This window comes from Chironomus tepperi, unplaced genomic scaffold, assembly GCF_022539635.2.
Source record: "Chironomus tepperi strain 1889 unplaced genomic scaffold, CSIRO-AGI_Ctep_v1 contig_335, whole genome shotgun sequence".
Classification (NCBI taxonomy): domain Eukaryota; kingdom Metazoa; phylum Arthropoda; class Insecta; order Diptera; family Chironomidae; genus Chironomus; species Chironomus tepperi.
This window is the reverse complement of record NW_027226457.1, coordinates 3,127,962-3,141,192: the sequence shown is the minus strand read 5'-3', so window position 1 is coordinate 3,141,192 and position 13,231 is coordinate 3,127,962. Positions and strand designations below refer to the sequence as shown.

General features: G+C 31.6%; 2 protein-coding genes and 1 long non-coding RNA gene across 3 annotated transcripts in view; 1 reads left to right on the top strand and 2 right to left on the bottom strand.

Moving 5' to 3' along the window:
- The window catches only part of LOC139093507 (uncharacterized), a 24,127-nt gene extending 15,449 nt beyond the window's left edge, over nt 1-8,678 (bottom strand). Inside the window, exon 1 of the mRNA XM_070644246.1 lies at nt 8,477-8,678. Coding sequence (XP_070500347.1) covers nt 8,477-8,495 — 19 coding nt within the window. The 5' untranslated portion in view covers nt 8,496-8,678. The remainder of the gene's footprint in view (nt 1-8,476) is intronic.
- On the top strand, nt 8,238-11,997 carry LOC139093509 (uncharacterized). Its single transcript, XR_011544702.1, has 2 exons — nt 8,238-8,817; nt 11,015-11,997. It is a non-coding gene; the product is annotated as an uncharacterized lncRNA (long non-coding RNA).
- Nucleotides 11,229-13,231, bottom strand: LOC139093508 (zinc finger protein OZF-like). The gene is made up of 6 exons (XM_070644249.1): nt 13,035-13,231; nt 12,491-12,966; nt 12,342-12,431; nt 12,025-12,276; nt 11,863-11,940; nt 11,229-11,636 (listed from the first exon to the last, which is right to left on the bottom strand). Exons 1-6 carry the CDS (start codon nt 13,162-13,164, stop codon nt 11,376-11,378), a joined length of 1,287 nt encoding a protein of 428 aa, XP_070500350.1. The 5' UTR covers nt 13,165-13,231; the 3' UTR covers nt 11,229-11,375.

The window sequence follows — 13,231 nt, the reverse complement described above, 5'->3', positions numbered from 1 at the left end:
TAACAACTTATTCACGTTTAAATGCTTGAAATAAGGCTTAAATTGTCAGTTTTGAGTCTCATTAATGATTTAATGAATTTTGGCAAATGTCTGTTGAATTGTAGATTAATTTGAGTTGATTAAGGGATGTCTTGGTTGACTAGGTACTTAGTAAGGATCTATCCTCAGAATTCCTAACTCGATTCCTTAACAAACCTCTAAACAACAGCTCAGATTGAAGATAATTGCTCAAAAGAGCAAGATACTCAAATACTCGAAAGAACCCGACATCATAGTCCGAGTGGGACTCGAACCTATGTCCTAATATTTCCAACCACATGCTCCTACCCCTGATCTATCTTGGAATATTTGAAAACGTGACACAAAGCACACTTAAACCTTCTTATTCTACTCACTGATCATTGCATAACTCTTATAGATGTATCGTACCACAGCACAGATCCAACAAAACTGCATCTTTAAAAATGAATTTATCAAAAGTAAAAAATTCAAACAAATTCTAATAACTCGGCTCCATTTGACACTAAAATAACAAAAAACTATCGCCAATGAACAAGTCATAAATGCATTCAATTTCAAAAGCAAATCAATCAACGGGTCAGATTCTCAAATATCAGTATTCATTCTGTTGACATCTGATCACGAGAAGAAATTTGAGGTTTTAAATGACCAGACATGGGTAAGTTTTGCTGGAATGTTGTGAAAATTCGAGGAGAAATTCTAATTTTAGAAATGAGAAATTATTTCAGAAGCGCGAATGTGAATGGATGTTTGAGATGCTTCTGATGGAGTTTAGAGAAGTTGCTATAGATAGCTATGGACTTGTAACATTCAGTTACTTTGTTATTCTTTGGAATTAAGAAGAAATTCAAGTTTTAAATACATTTTATGCTTGATAACTACTGATCTAGTCAATGAACTTAATGTTTCTAAGCACTAGATTGAATTATGATACATACTAAGTACCTGCTGCTTGAATAACTATCCAAAATCTTCAAAAACTTTCCCACTTTTCATGAAACTTTATACAATGGAAAAATTCATAAAAATCTCAATGTTGACTATGATTAGAAAGTATTCAAACATTTAATAGCAAAAACATTGTCAGCATATCATTAAAACACAATTTTTCAAGGCTCAATTCCTTTAAAATTCAATTCCACATCAAAAATTCCATTTAATTAAAATAATAAAATAAACATTGTCGAAGTATTAAACAGCATATTGAGTCTATGTATTCAAACAGCAACAACAACAACAAACAAAAAATCTCCATCTGGGTTAGCAATGAGCCGAGTGTATGTACACGAGGAAATAAAAATAATTGCAGCACCAATAGATTATATTTTATTTAAAAATGTGTATAATAAGTCATAAAAATCTGACAATTTTGTATGCAAAATAAACAAAAAAAAATTGATGATCTTTGAGTTTTTAGACTATAAAATCGCAAGGAATTAGCATTGAACTTCAAAGAGAATCTTGGCACGGCTTATTGGGAGGATTTGGTCGGTTTGGTCAAGAACCGCAGTTCTGCAGTTTGCGGCTCTAACTTTTAGTTCATCAAAAGCAGCAAACCTGCACTTTTGGACCAATGCTACCTATTAGTGATTGTCAAACTATTTAATTCTCAGAAGATCTTCTGATAAGAAACTCAATTTACTTTTTGCAAAGTTCATCAAGCAATTATCTTCATCGTACGTGACTCACAATGAGAATTTTAGGACCACAAGTTGATTATTGTTTATTTTGTTGCTTATTACCTTCTCAAGACTCTTTAAAAATGGAACAAGTTATCTCATGTGATTCATATTCCAAATTTCTTTTGTTATTCCTTTTTACATCATTATTCTATAAGTTCAAAGTTCAGCATGAACAATAAGTAAAGCAATAAAAAGTAAGCCGAACTGATGACTGTTGAATGTCACTTGAGAGGACTTGTTTGCAAAGGATAATAAAAAAAAGATGCAGTTTTAAGCTGAGTCAGAAGACTGCACACTATGAGGAAAGGAATCTCCTGACTGTACGCAACCAAACTTTTGAGGACAATAAAAAATGCAAATTTTTAAGAATCCGGTCATAAAAAATAATTTTTTTATTTTATTCTCCTTTCCTTTCTGCTTTCGTCATGGTAAATGAACTCCTGAACGATCGTAAAAATGTACATGAATATTCAAGCATAGAAAGTATCATGCTGGTCGATGATTTGTAAAATTAGAAATGTTTTTTAAACATAATTTTTATGGGCGTATTAATCACTAAAAAATATGACATGCGTCTGGATATTTTGATCGGATATCTGTTTTACATCTGCATAGAAAATATTTGTCCATGATACAGACGCAAAAAAACGCCCACATATCAATGGAAATTGTGGAAAAGAATTAAGCGCCTCATTTTTTTTGATAAACATTTGGCTACAAAAAGTTTTTTAAAAAAGAATTCTTGCTGTCGAAAAAGAAAGGAAGAAAGAGAAATACAAAAAATATGTAAGAGATTTATACTTTTTGACTTTCTGATAAAGAATTAAAAAATGCGGTTGAAGGGACATGGAGATTTATTTGTATTTACGCTTTTGAGGCAATTGTTTCTGAATTTGTTTGGTATTTACTTTTCAGATTAGACTTTTGGCATAGATTAATATGGTAATTCTTGTTTGCTCCGATCTCAATAGCAATTTTGTGTTTTTTATTAGCAGATTTGTTGATTAGATTAAGAGAAATTCATTGACAAAAGTTCGAGATGAGCAATTCATGAGAAAAATCAATTTGATCCAAAGTCAATCATAAAAAATTTGATAAATTCGCTTATTTTGTCATTAAAATTTGTAAAAAGCTTCTTTTTAGTCAGATTGTTTCTTCATATTCTATCTAAAGTATTGTTAATGGTTTTCTTATGATTAGGCTTAAAGAAAGCTAAGCAAATTCCAATAAACAAACAAATTTTCCTGAGTAGGCTTAGGAAAAGTATCAAAAAATACAGTTTTTTGTCATAGTAGGCTTAGAAAAAATCAAATAAAAATGCAGTTTTATTGATTCATTCTAGTCAAATAAGCTCCTAGTGTCTACGAATTTGTTGCTGATCTGTAGATCAATTGAAGTAAGTAGCTAAGACAACTTCATTGAGTCTCTCAATCATCTAGCAAGAACGTCATTCATTCCATATCATTCCATCAAGACTGTTTCCTCAAAAGCTAACATTTCTCTGATACAAAATACTTATTGTACTCAGAAACTTAATTCTATACATTATTTGAAGTCACAGTGACTATGACTACTGCATACTGTACGAAATGGACATTCGTATATGTATAAAAATACAGTTTTTAAGCCCTGATTCAACAACAATTTCAATTTTTTTTTCTCTGCCTCGAACTCTTATCAGCCTCAATTCTGCTCACTCGTATTTATTTCAAACAACACAAAAAAAAATTGTTATTCCGTCATTCTCTTGGACATAATAAATAAATACATGTGTATGTACATACAGAAAGCAAACTGAATGTCTCACATTATGGAATTATAAAAAAAAAATTATGGAATTTATGTCTATTTTTAAGTTGAAAGAATAAAAGCAAATAAAACAGGATATGAACAATAGTGGCTGTCGTGGACGTCAAGCATGCCTCAAATGAAGTCAACAGGAAATTGCTAAAGGAATTCAATTTCGATAATGAAACAATTGGACATCACATAAGTCACACAAAGTGCTTTCAACTTTCTACAGGCAATTAAATTTATGGTAATTTTTACATCGTAGCTTCATTGTCAGTATATACTTAATTAGACTTATTAAACCGTATTATTCAAGTCTGTACAATCGTGGCAACAATCGAGTTCAAGGAATGACAATGAACACGTACAAAATTCTGAATGAAAGTTGGACAATCCACAGGTATCCAAAAAAGGATACAAAAGGACACAACACACACGTGTTAATGTTTGCTGAATCTCATTGATGACAGTATATCCTTATATGTTGTCACTGTAAACAGTCTCATGAGTTATTCGATACTTTATTCCAAACCTTTTCTTCTTCTTCCTCAAAAACAATAAAACGTTTATTTAAATTGAGAGAGGAGTGATCAAATTCAACACGTGGCTTATTATGTCTTAATTCTTGTTTGGAATATTCATTTTTATGAGGCTATAAAAAATTTTTATAATGAGTTAATGGATTTTTATTTTATTTATTATTGTTTCGGTTTACTGTTTCAGGACTTTAGTTTCAATAATTCGCAAGTGTGATGTAATAGATAACAGACATTTATGGATGTGGTCTGAAGGAATTTTGGAATTTGAATTAGTTTTGAGTCTGAAGGTTACAACTGCGAACAGGATGAAATGTCAAGTAATTAACTAATTCTAATGATTTGCCCGTCAGGACACATTTACGTCTTGCCGTCAATGCGCCGATGTATGTAGGAACGCTTTAGCGACTACATTGATTAATGAAAATTCAAGCTAATTTTAAAAAAGCCTTAAAAACAGATCAAATCCTAAACATCAAGGAATTATTCAAAAATAACGACCAGATTTCAAAGTCGACTGTGATTTTATACGGAATCAAGTCGACATGAGTCAACTTCTCCATACAAAATCAGAGTTGAATTCGATCTTAAATATTAGGGACGGAGAAGGTTTGAAGAGTTTCTATTCTCTTTAATAAGACATCACTTATGAATGACATCACTTATGAACAATCCCAACAAACTACAGAACTTTGATCCTTTGAATTTCGAATGATCTCATCGATTGACGCCACCGGGACGAAACTAATGATTTGTAAACAAATCAATAATTGTTGAATAAATTCCTTTTCTAGTGACCAGATCAGAGTAGCCTTGTATATTTTTGCTGTCATTGGCGACATACTGTCCGAACAATATTTTGAAATAATTCTTTTCCGAATCAAAATATTGAGTATGTAATTTGTTTTTTTTCTTTTCTAGGAATCTAGGAATTGTTTTGTTCAGAACTACATATTTGCTTTAGAGATTCTGCTTAATTCTACTATCTATTTATGAGTTTTTGAAAAATATATCTTAGCCCCTATGCTAGAGGTTTTTTTGATGATAGATATAGAAAGGATTAATAACTTCTTATCTAAAGATAGATAGCAGCCAAATATTCTAATGGTCAACAGATGGAATCTCATGCATTAAATAACAGCTTTCCGTGAACATTCCCGAATAGCTCAACTCGATTATTCGATCAAAAATCCGGCACCAGGCTGGATTTGACTGGCTTTAACGATTCAAATTTTCAATTTGTGCTTTTTGGGATATTAAGAATTGATTCATGTTGAAACATTTGATGATCAACTAATCCAGAACTCTAAGACTACTTGAATTAACGCCTGTTTGCTAAAATCTAATTCAAAATCGGCATAGAATTGTTTTCTGCTTGCTCTTGTGAAGCATAAAATTTCATACAAATTTCAAAAATGACTTCGATCTCTAAGCTTTCCAATTTAATGATTCCAATTCATGGTAGTCGGTTACATAGCATCAAAATCCACTGTCATGCAGATACCAGCCACTTGACTGTCATGAATAATTTAAGTCGATCCAAAACGAGAATCCAATAAAAATCCGTTAAATTTTCCCGATGTGTTTAACTCAACTCTAGTATTTTTCAGCTACATATTTTAAAAGTGATAACTGTGCAAATGGTCCGAAAAAAATTGCGATGCCTCATTTATATTAAAATCTATAGGCACATCATATAATAAAAGTTCAAAGTACTTAATGTTCAATGTCACAATTGAAATGAAAAATTTTTTGATTAAAATCATTTTTTTGGAAACACTTCAAAGCTGTCTAAGCATTTAAATTCTATACTCTAAATTCCTTGAATGAGATTCAGCATAAAAGTTACGCCAATCAACATTTAGACGCAAAAAGTTAAAGCATTATTAAATGGATTATTGCATAAGAAGCTTGATGTAATACAGAATAAAGTAAAAATTCATAAAAACTCAAAAACAGCACTTAAACAAACTCATTGAATGTTTCTATTTACTTCCAACAGAATTATTTATTTTCACGTTTTTTTTAAGGCAGTTGAATCACAATTCGTTTCAGAAATTTTGTAATATGCCAATAAAACAGTTCACATATATGAATTGTGTATTTAAGGCATAAAAAATTAGAAAACCTGAATATGAACTCGAAACTATTGGGAAATCATATTTTAGTGGTTAAGGATTAGACTCTTGATGTGAATTGGAAGGACTTATTAAGAACATCGGAATTCTATTAATGACCTTAAGAGGACAATAGATCGTAGATTGCTATGACTCTTTGTCAATTTTTTGTCTTTGACGGATCCTCAGCTTGGGTTAATTGGGAAGAAGAAGATTGGACAGGTTATGTTATTAAAGTTAAGTTCTTGGAATGAGAAGGTACATAGTCTTTGTGATCCGAGTCTACCAGGTTCGCAATACTAGCTACAATTGCCCAAACAGCACAAGTCAAATAATCAATCCGAAATCCGATCCTAGGCCATCTTAATCTTGGCATGGTACCGGATTTAATCCGAATTCGGCACCAAGTTAGAATCACGCCGACATAGTTTCGGATTTATGATCCAATAACCGATTTTACCTATTCGGCTTAAGTATATAAAGAGGTTCCTATTCCATTGATATACATTGTTTCCGGGCGCTAAAAGCTTTGGCTTGGCCACTGTGTGATGCTTCTGTGTAGATGGGGAATTCAACCTACTACGCTTATTGTTATAATTTAGAGAAGCCTTTACACAGCCTCCCTTTCCTTGAATGTAGAACATTTTGTAAATGAGCACACAATTCATACTAAAAAATTGGGAAATTCCCAGAAAAAAACTCTAACAAACTTATTACATTTTTAACTCATAAGTCACAGCCTTGTCACTTAACCGCACTCATTTAATTGTTTTCTTTATTTCTCCTACAAAGAAGACGAAGAAAAGTCAACATATTCGCATAGCACTTTACTGGCACATATACAGTACAAGCTTTTATTTCATATTTCGAGAGATGATTTTAAGTACCATTTTCAGGTGACTGCTTTATATATGCTCGCTATTTATTACTTTCCGTCACGTCACATAGCACAAAAAAACAAACTTTCTTCTTTTTCTATTGTTACACTTATTGGTATGCCTTAACTCGTCTATGAACTTGGACGAATTTGCATAAGAATTGGCGATCAATTTCAATTCGTGATGGTGCAATATTAGGTCACTTATTAGCATGATTTTAACTCTTATTTTCTATTACGCGATCACACTTTACGGATGTTATGAAAAATATTTTAACCGATTTCAAATCCGTCGCATTTTCAAATTAAATTATTCAAATTTTTCCTTGTTATCCGCTCGATTTTTAAAGTTGAACTAAGTCTTGAAATGAAAATTTACTTAGTGAATTTCCTTATCAAAAAAATTATATTATTTTTTTTTTTATTTCCAAACTTTATCAGGAGTTTGAAAATAGAAAAATGCATGCGAGGAATTCCCGCCGCGGTTTATCGCAATCGTGACTTATCTTATCAACTATATTTATTATTTATTTGTTTATTTACATTTTCTGTAACTATTTTAATTATCCGGAAGGAAGAAAGTAATAGAAATGAGGAAATTTAATTAAGATTTCTGACTGACGGTTGTAAGATCTGCTGGATTTCATTATTTTAAAACTGACAAAGCTGTGAATCATGCGAAAAACATTGCATAAAGCAGTTGATGATAAGATTTTGTTAAAGTAAGAACATTGAAATTTCTAACGGAAAAATCAATTTCAAAATCATAGTAATCAAAGGAGAAAAACTACGTTTTTGAGATTTCAAAACAATCAAATTCAGAGATCGTGAAATTAGCAATAAAAGGATTAATTAAGCGTTTTTAAGTGCTTCTAAGTATTGAAATCAACTAACCATAGCTTCCAATCATATGAGAAATTGAAATAATAGTAAGTATATCAAGAATTCCACATAAAAATTGTATTTTTCTAATTTCAGTTTCAAGCACACTAAATATTTACGTTCACCAAGCTGATCAGAGTGATCATTGAAGATTGTTCAACCTTACAACAAACTTTAAGAACAGATTGACATTCATCTTCTATGCAAAATCACAGCATTGCGATAAAGTAACATCAGTTATCGATAACGTCACAAAAAGTCCATTGTGATAATGACAAATTTCTCTGTGAAACAGCACGACACATACAAGTAGCTCGACGAGTCTAGTAAATCTAAGCACCATAAGTGTAAGTAACATTTGAAATTATCAAGTAATATTATTATAGGTTTTTATCAATGAACTTTTTTTTTTATATTTTATCACTTTTTGTTCACAACCACCGAGAGAGCATGAATGTATATTTTTTGTTTTAATTTTTTTTTTAGCGATAAAGCCATCATACGAGAATTTCAATTTTGTTTTAAAGTTGAATTAGTACTTAGTACCTTACAGTCGTAACAACAACTCACCGTCATTTATTGAAGACATTTTTCTCTCTGCCGTAGATTAGTCGAGGATCTCAAAAGTTAGTGATGAACACAAAAAAAAAATTATAAAATTACACTAAATAGTCATAAGTGGATATATGAAGTTAAAACACAATAATCATTCGCGAACAACGGAAATATAGAACGAGAACTTTCTTAGAGTATAAATTCTGAACTAAATGTTTTATGGAAATTTTCATATAAAAAATATTAAATATAAAAAATGTGAGAATATTTTTTTCTTCTTGCAAACACACCAGAAAGCTTACAGCTGAATATAATAAGTATAATAAAAAAAAATAAAATCCCAGTGAGCGCCTACAGTAAGTTCCAATACAAAATGGCTGACGAAATGAAATAAATATTATAATTTTCATGTGAGTGTGTTGTTGAGTATATTTACTGAATTGCTGTACATATATGCACAGTACAAAAAGTATAACAACTTATTGTTCAATTGGATGTTTAAGCACATTGTATATGCTATGTGATGATGATCTACGCGACTCTACATATTCGACAGTTTGTCTTGCAATGCTTCGCATTCCCTCCAACATACACCCTCAAGTCATAGCAGGCATTGCTTGATGACGACAAGATTTTCATTGTATTCATAATAAATTTTCGGTTGTAAAACTGTAAATGAGTAAGCTTTGATTATCATTGAAAATTAAAACGTGAGGAATAAAATGATGCCGGCGATTGACCAAAACGACATAAATGGTGCTTCAGAGTAGTTCTGTTGTACATAGCGACACAATTGGTGAGGCTAGAGCATAAGTACTTCTGAGTAATTTTGTTCAACAAATCGACATAATTGGTAGTAGATTAACTTTACAACAATTTTGGCATGACTTACGTTGTTGGAATATGGCAATAGTAGCCGATTTCTAGGTCATACCTTGATATACACAAAAGTGCTCGAATTTAAAAAAGATTCGATTTTTACTTTGAGTTCTAATAGACACCCAAACAGCACTATGTAGTCGTTAGGGCACCTTTAAGTCACACTGTTAACGACAAGACGTGATTGTAACTTGACGGCTACGAGAAATCGCGATCGTGTAGAAATCTGATCACCTTAGTCAAAAATAGGGTTTTCAACCCCAAGATAGAAATGTATGTAGTCCCTGATTCAGCCGAGGATTGAAAACCCAAGCCATAGAGACAACCTTGCATCAAAAAAGGAAAATTAAGATCACTAAAGCAATCAAGGATAATGTCATCGTGACTTGACTTTCAAAAATCATTAGCCATAAACAATCAGTCACGAATGCTCAGAATAAGCCACTGATTATATAATAGTATGTTGTGAACAATAGTTCTATTGTTTTTGAAAAATAAGAAAATATTGTGAAAAATTCTAAAAATACTTTGAGTCATGCTGCTCTACATAAAAATTAGGTTTTTGTAATTTAAGTGAATAATAATGCAATTAGATTTGTGTATAGGGGGTACTGTAGACAATGTGGTTTAAGTCACGAAGCTTCTTTTATGATCAACCATGAAAAGTTCAAAGAAATGACATAAAAGTTTACTTTTGAATTTTTGAATGCTTTTTAATGGTTTGGAATGTCCTTAACGAAGTCAACAAATTTTCGAATGTGGCAGGTCAGGTTTCAGACTGAAGCTATATTTCTCCTAGGTTGGCTTAACAATCCTCAACAAGTGTTCAGAGGTGGTAGAAGTCGACTTGAGTTTGTTTTGGAATTGATTGAAATTTGGATGGACTTTTTTTCTGCTGGCACTTGTGAAGTATAACATTTCATATAAATTTCAATTTGATTTTGAACTCTTCGTAATATTATTGTTCATTTCCAATAGAACTTGGATTTTGAAACTATGCAATCCAATTATTCTCCTAAGTAGCCAAACCGTTCTAACTAAATTCATAATGACTTCGGATGGCTTGATGAAAATTAATTTTTTGAACGCCTTAATTTGCTAGGAATTGAACATTTAGCTGAAAATAGTAAATTTGTTAAATGAATGAACCGAGTAGGATTCGAACTCGCAATCTTTATGATTTCCGATCACTAAGCTATTGAAGTCAAGCTTAAAGATTGGTAGAATTTCAATCAAAATTACTTTAAAATCATTCCTGACTATTCAAAGATATCGAGTCTAATGGAACCATTTAGTAAATTAATAACTCACACAGATCATGATGATTTTATGACCATTCTTAGACTGGGTTCAAAAGTACTTGACTCATTTTTGATTCTAAAGGGTTCTAGGGATTCTAAGGGTTCTAACCCTAAAACCCTTTAGAATTAAAAGTGAGTCAATTTGCACTTGAACCTAGTCTAGGAACTGTCATAAAATTCATCATGACCAGTGACAATAATTAATTTCCCAAATGGTGCCTCAAATATATTGAATGTCATAAAGGATTGACCCCCAAACTGATAATGTGCTACATCACTATGTACCAAAAAACAAATCATTCCGAACTATCTCTGATAACTTATGCATATCTATGTGTCATGTCCAATAAAGAAAATTTATTGCATTTTATAGAATTTTGTGTCCCATTTCTCATGATGACATGACATGTTGAGGCACACAGATAATACAAACATGAGAGTGAAATTGGTTGAGAAAAAGTTCCACTGACCTTTCACCAAACCTTTCAGCTATTTGTTGTACAACATTTGTTTCTTCTAAATAAAATAATAAAAAAAAATCTCTTTTTTTTTTTCAATGCCAGACTTTTTCAAACTGACTGACTGATAAGCAGATTAAATAAAATTTTACACTAACTGTGAGCAAATATTTGTGGATGAACATTTTGAATTTCTTTTTCGTCTGCTTATTCTCCTTTTATTCTTTACTTAACAAACAACATATTTTTTTTTGACATAATAAAATTTATTTCAATTTATGATTCTACAAGCTCTTCCATCTCAATATGCTCGCCATCCTCCTCTAAAATTTCACATTCATCAATTATTTCTGTCTCAATCATTTGATGCTCAACTTGAAGGTGCTCGCGTAGTTTCCAAATTTTTTGAAATTTTTTATTACAGAAGCTGCATGTCCTTGATGATTCATCGACTTTTCTCTTCTCCTTCCAATGTACATGTCTAATGTGAGCACTTACATTGTATGAATAAAGGAATCTTTTGTGGCATATTCCGCACTGTGTGGATACAAGAATATTAGTTAGTTATTAATGAGTATGACTAAATTTATGTAGCATAACCGAGTGGACAAAAATAGTTAATAACTAGTTCTAACGACTTTAGTCCACTTCCATATTTCAACGGTTTTTAAAATTTTGAAATTTTCCCGCACTTATCCAACATAAATTTCAAAATATTTTTATCCGTTATTCACAAACATATCCAAAATATACAGTAACAAACCTCATAATCTCGAACACCACTGTGTGATTTCATATGTCTTTGTAGCTTAGCTCGTGTATGGAATGAATAACCGCAAACCTGTGAATCATTTTAATGAGAAAATTGGATAAAATGATTAATTTTAAGCACAAAACATATAAATTTGACAAAAATATCCCGTACCTCACATGAAATTCCTCTAAACTGCTGATGAGTCAAATAATGAGCCTTCAAATGTCCTTTACATCCAAATGAGGCATTGCAAATTTCACAGTGATAATCACGTCTATTAAAATGTACAAAATTGATGTGCTTAATTAGTTCTGGCTTTTGAGTGTACAGCTTGCCACAGTAATCACACTCAATTGTGACTGGATTATGGACTCGTCTGTGCGACCGAAGACATGCTTGTGTTTTGAATGCCTTATTGCAAGTCTATAATAAAGAAATTTAGAAAAATTAATTGATAACCTTTTTATTGGATATACCAATTTACTTACAGGACAGAAGAAGTTCCTTTCAGTCGTATGAATTTGCCGATGTGACTTTAGTTTGGATTTTTCTTTGAATGTTCGCTCACATGTCTCGCACTGGATCATAAGAAATGTTAGCAAATCAATTATGAAATTACTTACAGCATGCAACATACCTGAAATAGCTTAGCATTATTGTCCAACTGCACAACAATAACGGAATCATCTCCTTCACATTTAATAAATTTTGATTTAATAACTTTATGCTTGTCTTCAGGACTTTGAAATTCTCTAGGTAATTTTGTATTGTCAAGAAAGTCAACTTCCACTAGATCTACTTCCACAGGCTGGTCATGATTTGCAGTTTCTATAGCTTCCGCTAAAAGTAATTCAGTCGCTTTGACATCCTCAATATTATCATAAATTATGGCATCCTCGTCAATCAATTCCGATTTGACATCATGATCATTTGATTCGAGTTGCTGATCATCAGGCTCATCAACATTTGAGTCAAATAGGTTGATGATTTCCTCCTTTATTTTCAATGCCAAACTTTGATATTGATCAAATTCGTAAAATTTCTCTAGACATCTATCACATACACCTCCTTCATTGACAATATCCTCGGAAAAATATGTGTTTGTAAATTCCTCTGCAAAAAGTCAAATGTTAGCAATCAGGCACAAAGATCCAGTAACTTTTTGTTATTAACAAACTCACCAATAAGTTGGAAAATCGGCTTTTGAGAGAAACTAGTTGCTATTGTAAGTTCATTTTTAGTGTCATTAGTCATCGTTATACCACAGACCATACAATTATCGACGGAAACTAACTTTTCAAGCTTCTCCATTTCAATTAATTAAATTAATACAATTTTGTATGCAGCAGCAGATTTTGGCTTGTTTACTATAAACTCG